At 46.2% G+C, this 13,681-nt stretch overlaps 1 protein-coding gene across 17 annotated transcripts in view; it reads left to right on the forward strand.

The window, feature by feature from the left end:
* LOC117232714 (tyrosine-protein phosphatase Lar) overlaps positions 1-13,681 on the forward strand; it is a 278,813-nt gene that overhangs the window by 101,095 nt on the left and 164,037 nt on the right. For 16 of the 17 annotated variants that reach the window (XM_033492311.1, XM_033492390.1, XM_033492320.1 and 13 more), the window contains one exon: positions 2,460-2,598. In XM_033492311.1, coding sequence (XP_033348202.1) covers positions 2,460-2,598 — 139 coding nt within the window. The remainder of the gene's footprint in view (positions 1-2,459; positions 2,599-13,681) is intronic. The other variant, XM_033492365.1, reaches the window with a different exon arrangement.

The following is a 13,681-nucleotide window of genomic DNA, read 5'->3' on the forward strand; positions in this document are numbered from 1 at the left end:
CTGCGATACGTCGGCCAGAGTACGGCGACGGCTCACCCCGGACATCCTCTCGCGTGGGGAACGCATGCGTCGCGTTTAAACCAGCGCCGAAACCACCCTCTCTACGCCACTCTCTTCTCCTTTTCTTCTTTTCTAGTATCCATTCTGTCGTTTATTCACTTTCTCCCGTTTTCTCAGAATATTTTTCAGAATATCGAGAAACGAGAAACGAATATTCGTTGCGATCGTTGGTCGTTCCAAGCTGCCAAAAGAGTTCGTTCGGAATTTCTTACGCGTCGTTGAACGGTCGTGGTAGCAAACGCGTACTTCGTTTCCGTGAATATCGTTCGTTCGCGCCCGAATTAAAATCGAATTAAAGTTGAATTTCAAAGCGTCGGATTTCTGTCAACATTTTTCTAAAGAGACGGAATATTCAAAGCGATTGAAAATTTGGTCGGCGCGAATTCATAGGCGTTTCGTACTGAGAAGTCGGCGTCAGAGGGGGTATGGCGCTTGCGCATCGTTCGACAGCAGGTCGCGAGGGGGTATCGTCGGGGGGTATGGGGATGAGTCAGTCAAGCCGCAGCGCGCGTTCAGAAAACTACCCTCAACGCGATCTTATAATATCGCAGGCTATTTTGCAATTTAACCTTGAGTTTGCGGCAAGATTCGCACGTGTTCTTCTTCCCCTCCTGCTGCCCTTCTCTCTCGTATCGTGAAAACGTTCGAAGTGTTCCTGTGACGAATATCGTGTTGGAATTTGTGACTGACGTTTGGGACGCGCGAATTTCTTCTCGGCATTGAAATTCTACGGAAACGGGTGCAAACAGTTCGTACAAGAATTCAACAAACGCAGAAGCAAGCTATTAGTCGTGAGAATGGTTCACGTTGTGCGCACAATCGCTTTAACTCCAGCCATTTTAAATCGTAAAAATTCTTAGAGGCTCGTAGTTCTTAGAGGCTCGGGATCAACGAAAGAAGCGAAGAGGAAACAGGGTTGCCGAGGATATGACGCGAATCGAGGGAAAAAGGACACGCGCAAAGGCAGTACCGTTTCCGTAAAGTTTCCCATCGCGTTTCGAGTAGCTGACGATTCCTTGAAATTTGACTCGTCGAAGGTCACGCATTGCCCGTACGATTCGTCGTTTCGTCGAACGACACTCGAGGGGTTGAATTTTTAACAAGTAGCTGGATTAACAAATTTGCCAAATTTTAAGTGTCAAAATGGTACCCGTTACGTTCGACAAATTGGTACGAGGAAATTTAGAAGGAAAGTTAGAAAGTTAGAAGGAAAGGTAGCTAAAATTGGGAAATTTGGCTGGATAAGATGAAGATGAGCGTGATGAATGGTAAATCGAGCGAAAAGGCGGAGGAGAGATTAGAATTGAACAGCCGAGAGATGTAACACCGAGGAGGTACGACTGGAGCAGACGTTTACAGATTTAGCAAAGTTTAAAGAAAAACTGCTGGAAGGATCACCTTTCGCGTGGAAAGTGGTGCAAAATATGGAATGGTCGTGGAATCATCGAAAGAAAGAGTACAGGTAATCGTTTGGAGGTAGTTGAAATTAGACGAAAAAGGAAAAGGGAATGTTGAAAGGTTGCGGAAAGAAGCGGAAGGGTAATACGGGAAGAAGACGAATGTTTTCAATCTTCTTCCTCGCCTATCACGGTATATACCTTATTAGTGTCGGTCGTTGGAATCACTGTGAAAATAACGAGAGGCAGGAGTAGAATTCGTCGTAAAGCGGAGAAGCCGAGAAACGATGGCAGGAAACAGAAAAGAAGTGCGTTGATCCCCGGGGAAATACATCGACAGGCTACTTTTTGGAAACGAGCTCGGCATCGTCGTCTTTGAAATCGATGTTTCTAGGATCGCGAGAGGAAACAGGAAGAAAATCCATCGTGCGAATGGGAGAATGTGAATAGACGAACGATTCGATGCGATCTCGTCACCAGTCGACGAACAAGTGTACGATCGTTAACGATGCTGGTGAAAAACTCGTCGCTTTTTTCTTTGACCGTGTGTGAGCGTGCTCGCGAGATTCGCATTTCTACGTAGGATACAGAAGGCCGTGCCGGTAGTAAATGGCGCGTGTCGATAGTTACGTTCGATTTTCGCTGAATAAGCGTTTCCGTTTCCCTTGTCCGTACTTGTCTGTCACCTACGAACGAAGCACCAATAAATAGTATTTTTTTACGCGTTACGCCAGCAAGCTGAAACGCTCACGAGGAGTGATTCGCGAGCAACGGAATACCCATCCATCGCGAATTCTTAGGCGATCGTATAAACGTACAGCTCGAGAACGAATTTTTCCCGTTACTGTTTCGTTGTTGTTCTAATCAGCAGCTTATCGTGAAGCAACACGCTCGGAAGAGCTCGGTGGATCCAAATCGTCGTCTTCGGCCTACCGAAGATATTGTCCAGCGCAGCGGTGTGAAGGTGGTATGTTATGACGAGCGTGATTTGTTTTTTCATAGGTGGAACGCTGCAACGGTGGTATTAAGTGTGCAGTGATCACGGGAGACCGAGGGAAGACGGGAAAGAGGGTGGTCAATATGACTCCTATCTTCCTCGTCCTGTTGGCGGTTATCGACCCGATTATTGCGCAGAATGGTGGTGAGTAATCGACCAGAGAAATCCACTTCTTTTCAGAGACTTTCGTGGACATTGCCGTGAACATTGTTTCCAATTATCCACCGAGTGTTTGATTCTCCGTGTAATGATATTGTGTCCGATGTTTGTGAAGAACTCTGAACAAGAATCGTGCACGCGTTGCACGTGCAAACCCGTGCAAAACCGTGCATACGTTGGATCACTGGCGGCGATCTAAATGCCTTTCGACGCGTACAATCGGCGTTCGTACGAGCCGCGTCCTTTAAGCATCGATATTTTAAACTCTGAACGTTAACGACTTGACTCGATGCGTTTGATCGCGTTAATTGATATTAAAAACGTTGTAACGCGATACGCGTTCTGTCGTTGCGCGTAAAACGAGAGTGATGAATTTTTCGTCGCGCGTCCGTGAAAGGGGACAAGAAAAAAGTAAAAGTGTGCGCGTTAGTGCGACGTGCCTTTGTTCGAGGTTTGCAAGCTCGAACGTCAACGACTGTTTGGTTGGGCCAGATTTGTAAACTAACCCGGTATGAATGACGACGGTATACGTACGTAAAGCAAGAAGAGGATCACGTAATGGTTAAACGGCTACAACTCCCTGGTCGCGTTTAAAAAACTCGAGCGTCCCTCGAAACAGCGAGTAATTATGCGCGCTCTGAGCTTCGCCGCGGTCAAGTAACGAGCGTGTTCGTCGTACGACGCGACGAAACGCAGGTCGCAGTGGTGTATGTGTACGCGGGCTGGCAAACATAAACGTTTCCGATGCGTTTAGTTTTAGTGCGCGACGAATTGGCGCATGGTCGACCATATGCCGTTAAGTTTCGAATTTGCTAACGGTTGCGTTTCAAGCGGCTCGTAAAAGCCACGCGTATATATCGCGTCTCGCATCGTCAAATTCGGCTATCGGTTGTCGAAAACGCACGATCCTAGTCGGGAAACAATGTCAGGTAGCGCGTGATCGCATTGGACCAAAAGGAAGGTCGAAGAGAGACCGATTTGCAGCCACGTAAAATCGTTGCACCGAACGCAAGGGAAGCAACCAAGCGTTTTATGGACATTAAGACTGCTTGCTACTAAATTCGACGTACAGACCAGGGTGAACGCCTCGTGGGCCCACCTGTTCTGTCACATCGCGCACACTTTGTTCGAGTACTGCGATCGTTCTCTTTCTAGCAACGAGTTGCCGACGAGTCGAATTTCGATTCGATGATAAATCGCGTGCGACCATTGACTCGAGTTGCATGGTAATCGCGCTCATTACACGGTAATCCGTCGCCTCGATACCCGCTAATTCAGCCGCGCTTTATGCTGACTCCAAAATGACGATGACATATCCCTTGTATTTCAGGCAATTAATTACGTCGTAATCTCTGATTTTGACTCGGATCGGCTAATGCGAATTTCGTTCGCCGGAAGTTCAACCGTCGATGATATGTACGCGACTCAAAGCGAGATACTGTGTGACACGATGTGAGTATTTTAGGACGAGATGTAAAAATTAGGTACGTTATACGCAAGATTCGAATGAATTCCATCGATTACGCCCAACGAGCATCTTTCATCTTCGAATCGATGCGTTTCATGGGTTGCACGAAAGGATTGCACGATCCGTTGTTAGCAGTGTATCAATTCCTCCTTTTAATTCGTTGGTGTCGCTGTACTCGATAATCCGCTTCTATCTATCGGCTCGCAAACGGAAAGTTGCCACTTTTTTAGATGACGGTCAAAGGAGGCGCTCGATAGAGATGGCGACCGCAAAAAGAACTTTGCGAAAAGGGACGTGGAGTACGAGCGAAATCCATAGTTAATGCAGATTCGTCCTGTCTGTCCTGTCTGTCCTGTCTGCATCGTGGAAAGGGAAATAGCCCAGGTCGTGCACGAAGATTTCCTAGGAGGTTCGTTTGCTGTCGTGCGTTCGCGAAAAATCATCCTCGAGAATAGAGGGAGCGAAAACTCTGCCACTGGATGCGAATCCATGTTTATCCATCTATTTATCCTTCTTTCCCGTCACTCGGACCCTTTCACCTCGCCCTGTTTCACTGCGTTCGTTCAACTTGACTCGTACCCTCGTTCCTGTCGCTTTCCAAAACAATCAATAGTCATCTCGGCTACCGTCTAAACTCGAACGTCATCGATCACGCGGTAACGCGGATGAATATCGTGGAATCAAAGGATGGTACGTGTTTCGTTTCCGTTACGCGCCGCCATTCTCTGGCCAACGTAACGACGAGTCGCCGTTAGCTTCGCGTCTATCAACTATGTATATACGCTCTTTTTTCCCCTTTACGTGAAACCAAGCAACACGATCTCTCTCTTTCTCTCTCTCTCTCTCTCTCTCTCTTTCTCTCTCTCTCTCTCTCTCTCTCTGGGTAACTTTTACCCAAGAAATACGAGCGGGTTAAGGAAATGCAAATTTTCCATCAGGCGTTCCTTACGAAGGTTAGTTACGACTAAAATCGTTGCTCTGGCTTTCCAAGTAAGGGAATTGCAACGTATTTCCCACGTGGTTCGGTTCGAAACTGCAGAATAAGAAGATACGGGAAATATTTTGTATCGAATCGCAACGATGAAGAGAAACGCGAAAAATTTGCGGCCCGTTTTGCAAGGACGGGGAACGCTTCGAATACGTTTGCGCGTGAAATTCTTTCAACTACCGCGTTTCGCTAGTACGATCCGTTTAGAATCATTGATCTTTTTTCTCAACGTGGCATTCCGGGTGCAGCGACGCTGCTTTCTTTTTTTGGATTCGGCGCGTTATTTATCGTTGCAGTGGATGCGATAATTTACATTCCGTCCGGCTGCGTTACGGTTCCGAACCATCGTCCGTACGATTCCACGTTGTTTTATCGGTAATTGACAGAGTAGACGTACCGACGAAATGGCTGGAAGGTTCTAAAAGAGAGAGAAATGGTCGAAGCATGGCGTGCGCGCAATGGTCAGAAAGTGACATGCCCACCGATAAGCAGAAAAATGATCCATCCGACAGCCACCCAAAAATTTTCTAATTCTATTTCGCGTTTCGTTTCGCCTCGTCCCTGTTAAATTTCGCCGAATTGTTAATCAATTCTTTCGTTCTGCGGTCGAAGATCAAAGGCGCAAACACGGACGAATTTGTTCCTTCTGTATTCCCCGTGTAACAGCCAGTAGTCGTGGTGTCACGTGTGCTCGTGGCTTTGATCTAGTGGAAAAGGCTTCCAGCCGCTTGAGTTACGAAAACTTGCAAAGTCGATATTAACGACGAAATAAAATGATCGACGTAAAAAAGAAACAAATGTAGAAGCAGTTGGAGGTTGAGGGTTAACGTTGTGTAACGCGCGGTAAGATGTAATAGCTGGTTGTCGTAGCGAGTATCGCAGCGTATAGGTAAGTGTATTCGCAGCTTTGGACTAGCTTGGCGAGAAAGCTCGCACACACTGTCGTGTTGTAGTACGTAGAGGTGTATGAGCTCAGGTATATCGACAGGGTTGGCGGGAAGACCGGTGGATGATAAAGTAAAAAAGTTACTCGAGCTATTTTATGGGATCCCTTGACGGGGGGTCTCTCGCGATCCTCGGCTAGCAGGCGGTTGGCAGGGCGGTAGGATAGCTTGCAACCACCAACATCCCCCATCTCCCAGCGCATCCTCCTCCGTTTCGTTCTTGCTTCCTGTCCACCCCCTCCCCCCTCGCGCAGGCTTTTACGGTATCGAACGAGTGTCGTCGGGATAAGCCGGAGGTTGGCCTAGACTCGCAGCAGGTATCGTACCGAACGCTACCAGCCGATGGTGACTAAGAGGTGGAAAGAGAACGGAGGGAGGTTAGCTTAGCCGCAACATTCTCGGGTTTACACCCCCGTCGTGAACTTCCCTGCGGATCTGGGATTAGCCATGGTAGGCGGCAAAGGTTCGTTCAGCAGTTAAACTGATTTTCTCGTAGCATCGAACGCGAAACGCGTCCACGCAGCGTCGCGCGACTTCCAACGCTTGTCTGGCTTCGGCGAATACCTCGGCGCTCGACCTGTTTTTCTCTTACTTCGATTACATCGTCTCTCGCAAATCGATTTTCAAGCGTTTTTCGATCTATTGGCGAAACGGGACTGGACAAAGGATCTACCGTTATAAATTATCATTGTATAAACGATATTCGACAAAATTGTTAAAGAGGTGGTAACCATCTGTCGAACGAAGACGCTAACATCGCCAACGTATCAGCGAGTTTCGCTGTGCTTTTTATTTGCCGTTTCTCCCTCTTCGACCGAGGTGGAATTTATGGGGAACCGAAGTGCAATTCGATGTTCCCATCTAGTTCGAAGTGTCATCAGACATGGGCTCGCACATGCGAAATCGGTGTAATTGACGTATATATTCGAGGGGAAAAAAGGGCTTGTTTCGAACGGACGGAGGAAATGGTTCGCGGTTTTCTCGATCGCCGATGTTGCGTTCGTACTCGCCGTGGCCCGAATCTTTCGACGATTTCGAAAATAGCGGGAATTTATGGTCGTCTATGCTCGCTAAATCCGCTCCACGGTAAATAAAATACGCGAAAACGTCGGTGTACTTTGAAAAGGAGTTGTTATAACGTAGCAGCTATTATATGCGAAGGCGTAAATGCATTACATCGCATATGCATGACCCTACTCCCCGTTTTATAAGCACGAAAGGGGAATAGTAGATATCGGGTATATGTACTTTTCTTCTTTCCGTTGTCGGCGAATGGTAACGTGGGAAAGCCAGAGATAATCTTTCCGATTATTCCTGCCCGATTTCGAAATTACGATTCGCGAAATTACGAAAACTGCACCGTGGGTGTCGCAAGAACTTACGCACACTCTTTGAGCAAACATTTCTTCAAAGAGCGGACGGTTGTACGAAGTCGAGACGCGAAAAGTCTTTTGATCAACCATTTGTAATGTGCAAATATATAGGGAGATATAAACCTTTTACCATCTAGAGGTAGTTTCGCCTCTCTGTGTCATTTTCCTTTTGAATTGCTAAATTAGCGTGCGGCGTGTCGCGAGAGAGGTGCGCTAATCAAAAGATAATAGTATTGACGGAACAAATTTACAATCCACTTATGCAGTTCTCCCAGGTGGAAAATGCACAGTCCCGCTCTCGAAAATTACAACTAATCCACGAACAGAAATTCGTGTATACCCCTCGTGACAGTTTGATTTATTAAACGTAGGATATAACGCTTCGTTTGAATTATTTTAGTACTTCTCCTTCGCTGCGGAAGCTTTATAATGAGCGAAAAAGGTTAAAGAAAAGAAGGAAGCAAACGGCGCAGGAAATATTTTGGTTGCACGATTCTCCGGCAAAATAAATTTATCCTAAATAATTAAATTTTGCGGATGTTGCTAAACATACGGCTGCATTCTGGCGTTCTTGATACCCTGAATTTGCCGCGCGCACGCTGCACAATTTCCTTTCTCTATACCGTCAAAGATGAAACGCGACTTTCGTCTTTCAACGCGACTAACTGTACTTGCTAGTATATTATCGGGCGAATTTATATCGTCGGTCGAAACGGATGGCCCCCAAAGCGTGTGGAACATTCTTGAAATTTCGAATATTAAATTTATGATGGATCGCTGCCTTCTGCAAGGCAAGGGTCTACTACCATTTTCCGAGGGTGAAACCGAGGGGAGTCGGTCCCGCGGGAGATGCGGCAAAGACGAAAGTTGGAAAATAAAGAGGCCGAAGTAACGTTGTCGCCGAGTAAGATTAACGTTACGTCGCTACGCCGCGTCTTTTTCTAAATGCGACTCCAAAGAGACGCGATCAATCCGTCGTTTCCGACTCCATTTGCCTATGGGTAGCGTACAGCAGCTTGCTTCGTCAACTTTTATCCCGTTAGATACGGCCAACTGCGATGCGATTACCCAGCAATTTTTGTTTATTTACCTATTTACGAAATATGGCGTGTTCAGCGCGTAAAAGATAACACGCGGAAGAAAGAGACACATCGTTGTGTCTGGATAAGTAGAGGCTAGTATGATACAGCGATTATGATAGAATCGATACTTGCTCGATTCTACCAGAGTTAAAATTGAAAAATTCTAAGAAGAAAATTGCCTAATCTGTGATTTGCAACTCGGTCAATTCGCTGATATCACGATAAATAATAGTTGGTAAACGAGTATTTGCAGAGTATTGGTGTTATTAAAAGATTGACTGGAGATTCTATGAACGCGAATGGAAAACCTTGCTCGTTCAGAGTCTCTGTTCAGAGTGGAAATAAAAATTCTCGTCAAGTTCACCGATGCTCGATGTCACGTAACAAATTCGATTGTCGACGAACACGATGCTGTTTCAAAAGCTTCTGCCGAGTTCTCGTCGCTATTCGTCCACGTGTCGATGGCTGCTTTACTTCGACTTGGCTTCATATCGCGTCCTACACTTTAAATCGGTCCATTAGCCGCACGTAGGATCACGCCGAGTTACTTATCGATTACTATTATAACGAGCCTCGAGAAGTATAGGCAAGAAAGGCGGCACACTCTCCCGGCCCCTTTACTCCACTCTCGTACCTGCATTTGTATGGACGGCGCGAGAGTGTCGCTGTTCCACATAGTAGCACCATAATTCGCAATAACTGCCGTAATAACCGTACCTCCTTACACAGTACCTCGAATAATATCGTGGTAATTCCCGCGATAAAAAAACCCACTATTTTCTTTCCCTTTTCGAAAGATGTTCGCGTGTCGATGTAGGGAATCTCGCGTCGATTTTTCCAACATGTGTCAGTCGTACGAGATTTTGGCTGTCGGAAGGAGCGGCAATTGAAAGTACGATAAAAGGGATTTCCATTTCTTTCGCCGATAATAAAACGATTCCAAGGGCGAAAGAATCGTCGAAAAATAGTCGTCGATGATTGCGTGTTCTCACGCTTGCGATACGCCTATGCAGGTGTAACGAGCTATTCCAGATAACTAGCGAAGAGTGCACGACTTCCAAGTTGCAAGATATCGGCTACGTTTGCATAAAATGAGAATCTCGATCGTCTTACCAGCAGGTACTAGCTTTCGTTTCTTGCTTTCCCTCCCTTTCCGTCGTGGCTTTTCCACTCGAGACGTTGCAGGTGTAGCAACGAGGTCAACGCTTTCCTCGGCAATGGATTTTCGAAGCCCCGAGGCGGTCTTGGTGCGTGTCCCGGGTACATTTTCAATTTTACGTCACGTCTATTTTTCACGCTACTTTTCCTTCCTTCGTGCGACGCATCTTTTCTCTCCGGTCTTGTCTTTCGTCCTCGAGCTTGCCATCTCGCGTGCCAGGTCTCTCAAAAGTTGTCTACTGTCCTGTCACCGGTAACATTGCAACTGTTTCAAAAGTCTCGCTCTCAAGGCTAATACAAGATCACGTTACCAAGAAGAGTTTACCAAGCCCGGTGGACGACGACCTTTCGCAACTTGTACGTTCAGAACGGTAAAACCAAGAAATAAAATCGACCATGTTTGCCGAGGGCGTGTATGAAACGCACGGACGATGTCTTGGAATTTCATAGTTGAGGTTTCCTAGCGAGCGCCGCTCCGTTGCTTCTTTTTTACTCGAGGAAACCTCCTCGCTGCCCGACGGATCAATAAACGCGTACCCTTTCTCATTTTTAAGATTAATAAATCCATTTCCGGCACGCTTTTGTATCGTTCGTTGTAAAAGCCGAGGTGGATACTTTCTCAGAGGGAAGCGGAGTTGAAATTCCGATGGAAAGTTTGCCAGAGTTTCGATCCTTTACGCTGCCAGTGTACCTCCTTCCGTAGCTTTTGCCGTTCGAAAACGCGGAACGAATCGATCGTACGTATAACCTTTAGAAGAAAACCGAATGCAAAGGATTTTGGCTGGGGTTTGCGTTACCTAAGCCAGGCGTAGGAACTGATTTGCACCTGATGCACCTTGGCCGGGGCGAACCTCGCGCTTCTTGCTGCGCGCTATATTTTTACGATCGATCGTTCAAGATTGTTCAGCAGTTCTACGCATAGGTAGCGGCGAATATCCTCCACGAGATTTATAACCCGATCCTTTTTATAGTCTGTCCGCCCGTTCCACGAGAGGCAAGTGAATGTAATGACCCTACGGGCAAGATGTATGCGTCTGGAATTTCATTTCTTTTACTGTAATCTGGCTGTATTGTAACATTGTAAAGCGAACGATAGCGACTCAGACTTAAGGAAGAAACAACCAGTCAAACAGACGAGTAAATCTCTCAATCCGTTGAAGTAGCGAAGAAGATTTTATTTGAAATTTCATACTTTAAATAGACTTTTCCACGATTCGGATATCTCAAGAGGATTTTAGTCTTCAACGAGCTTCCCCCTCTCTCTCTCTCGCTCTCTCGCTCGCTTGTTCCGCGTTAAGCTAATTGCGTAAAACGTAAAGCGACAAACTTCCGCTTCAATTAAATGTCACGTCTCGCACGCCGGAAACGAATTTCACGTACGATAGAAGAGAAAAGGGAGCAAAGATTCCTCTTCCTTCGATCCTGTTGTATTCGGTCTCAACCTGACGTTGATGTTGTAAAAGATTTTTCCTGTTTGTTCGGTGAAAAGCAGGCCAGGGAAAAATTGTAAGCCGTAAAGAATCGACAGAGGGTTGCGCGTTGAATACTTTTAGCAAACCCTTGCCTAGCAGGGTACCGAGGTTGAATTACTCTTTCCTCTGTTTTCCTTTCCTCTTATTTTTGAGTATCCCGTTACCTAACCAGAAGAATATCGTGAAAATCTTCCTTTTTAGCCTTCCTATTCTCTGAGACTCTCCGCACGATGCATCGATGTTTAATTTTAGTTTCCGAGCGTCTTTCGACTTTGCTGCGCAGTGGCTCGTTGCGCAAATGCTTAAAAGGGACTCGACCGATTTAGAATTTCGGCAACGATCGAAAAATCTACTCGTTCGCCATTGAACAGATGCAACGCGTTCGCCTTCTACGCTTTGCAAGACTTTCGTATTCGTGAATTCTCGCGGAAGTTACCTGTAAAATCGGCTTATCCGCGAGTTCGCCGCAAAGAATCTTACCAGGAGGGAAAATTACGCTCCGACTTGCACGCGGTTGACCCTTACGGTCCGTTCCCTCTTTCCTTTCCGACTCCACTTTCGTTCGAGGAATCTTCGCGTTCTTATCTTAACAGCCCATCTACGTTGTCTCGGGTACGTTTTGCGCTTTTCTCCTTCCTTCTTGCCGCTTTGGATTCCGCCCTTCTCCCTCTCCCCCCTCTCTCTCTCTCGATCGCCAGGCCAAGTTTATCGTAGACTCAAACCGCGTTCTTCCCTTCCGACTACGAGCAACTGCAAATCGTGAGATGCTATTTCCACTTTGTCGACGATAAAAGAACTCCCCTTCGGTGTTTATCCCGCTATTTTCTCTATGTCTACCTCCGTCATTGATTAGATCCTCTTAATCGTCCTTCGAAGTTGTTATACGGTAACGTCTGTTCCACTAACAGTCGTTATCGTACTTCTACGAGAATCGTCGAATTTCTGTTTCAATTATCGAAATGGACTCGCTAAAGCGCTAATAACATCTCAAAACGTTTCGTACGACGCACGCAATACATTGACGAAACGTTTTCCCTGGTAATCGCTCAAATATTTTCGAGAGTCACTGTTCTTATCGCCTGTTTCTTCCGCGATATTCAAACCGCGCATCCTCGTTGCAAATTCGTTAGATATACTTGAAAAAGTAAAAAATCTCGCTAGAAGATCGCTCTACCTACCAAATATCATGGAAAGTACTAAATAATTTGCATATTTTATGTATTTATCCTGTTATTTAGGTACACTCTGTGCAATCTTCTACTTTGAAATTTCCTATTAATTCATAAAAAATCTTGAGCGATTAATTAGAGGTTCTCGTAATTAGCATCGCGAACGAACAGCTTGGACTCTGCGGAAGGTTGGATTCGTTTGCCACGCGGTCATATTCCTCCCCGTTTCGATTCGCACCGTCTCCGAACCAATCTTTCTCGCTTTTCCGAAGCCGCGTTTTCAGCCTCGGTTGTTGAGAGTTTCGCAAACTGGAAACTCGGCGAATTAAGTGCCAACTTCGCTCCATGGGGCGAGACTCGGGCCCAGCGTTTCCGTGTTCGGAGGGGAACTAGGACGTCAACGGCAACGTTGACGACGACGAGTCACGTACTCGAACTAATTGCAGTTTTGTAAGGAAGAGCGAAATTTCGTCGTACTCCGCGGGAAAGGCCGCTCTCGCGCCATATCCAAATCGAATTTCCTGTTTCCAAGATCACGAGCTTTGCCAAGAGGAAATTCGAACAAGTCGAAAAATTGGTCGCGAATCAAAAGTTTGGCGCTCGAATAGAACGTCACAGAGACGTGGAAACGTTCCTTCCGTTATTTGACATGCCGCGCATTGTCCAGGTCAGCTCGAAAATTCAACCGGATAAGGATCCCCACCCTATTTTCCTGACTAAATTTTCGGCAAACCGATCTTTCATGCTCGAGCACGTGTAACTCCTTTCTAGGGACGATCTCGTTGGCATCCCGGCGAAAACCATCGTAACTTTAATTACTTCGCTTAGCAGAAACGTTATCCAATTTGAAGATCAACTTCAGAAATTGCGGGAAAAAGTCTTTCAAGCCGTTTCCCCTTCAACTTTTATGGAAAATCTAATTTGATCGGAACGAACCTTCCGTTCGTACGAAATGTCCGAATATCGTCTTGTTGACGCAGCCAGAAAAATCGATTTGTCGTCGGTGAAATTTGCGGTACTTCGTATTAGCGTATAATTTCGCTAAACGATAGTCGCGATGGTATGCAAACCGTGTTAACGTTATTAGTTTGGAATCGGTAACGGCTATTTTTTTTTCTCTCTCTTCGTTTTACATCTTCGTGTCAAACGTACGGATAATTCTGTCAAAGATGAGGAATTATGGAATACTACAAATGGTGGATGGCACGGCATAGACTCGTTCCGTTGGAACGAATTCTTCTGAGCGGGTCTGGCAGGTTGTTCGTCGAGTACCGTCAGAATCGAACTCTTTAAGTCGTCGAAGAACAAAATCTTTGGTAGTCACTCGAGAGTTGCGTCGTTTCTTCGAACGAAGACGTAAAACTCTCTCGCTTAATTGGGAAAACGTGACGGTGGATAATGAGGAACCGGTCGA

This window comes from Bombus vosnesenskii, unplaced genomic scaffold, assembly GCF_011952255.1.
Source record: "Bombus vosnesenskii isolate JDL3184/JDL3185 unplaced genomic scaffold, Bvos_JDL3184-5_v1.1 scf7180000013263, whole genome shotgun sequence".
NCBI lineage: Eukaryota > Metazoa > Arthropoda > Insecta > Hymenoptera > Apidae > Bombus > Bombus vosnesenskii.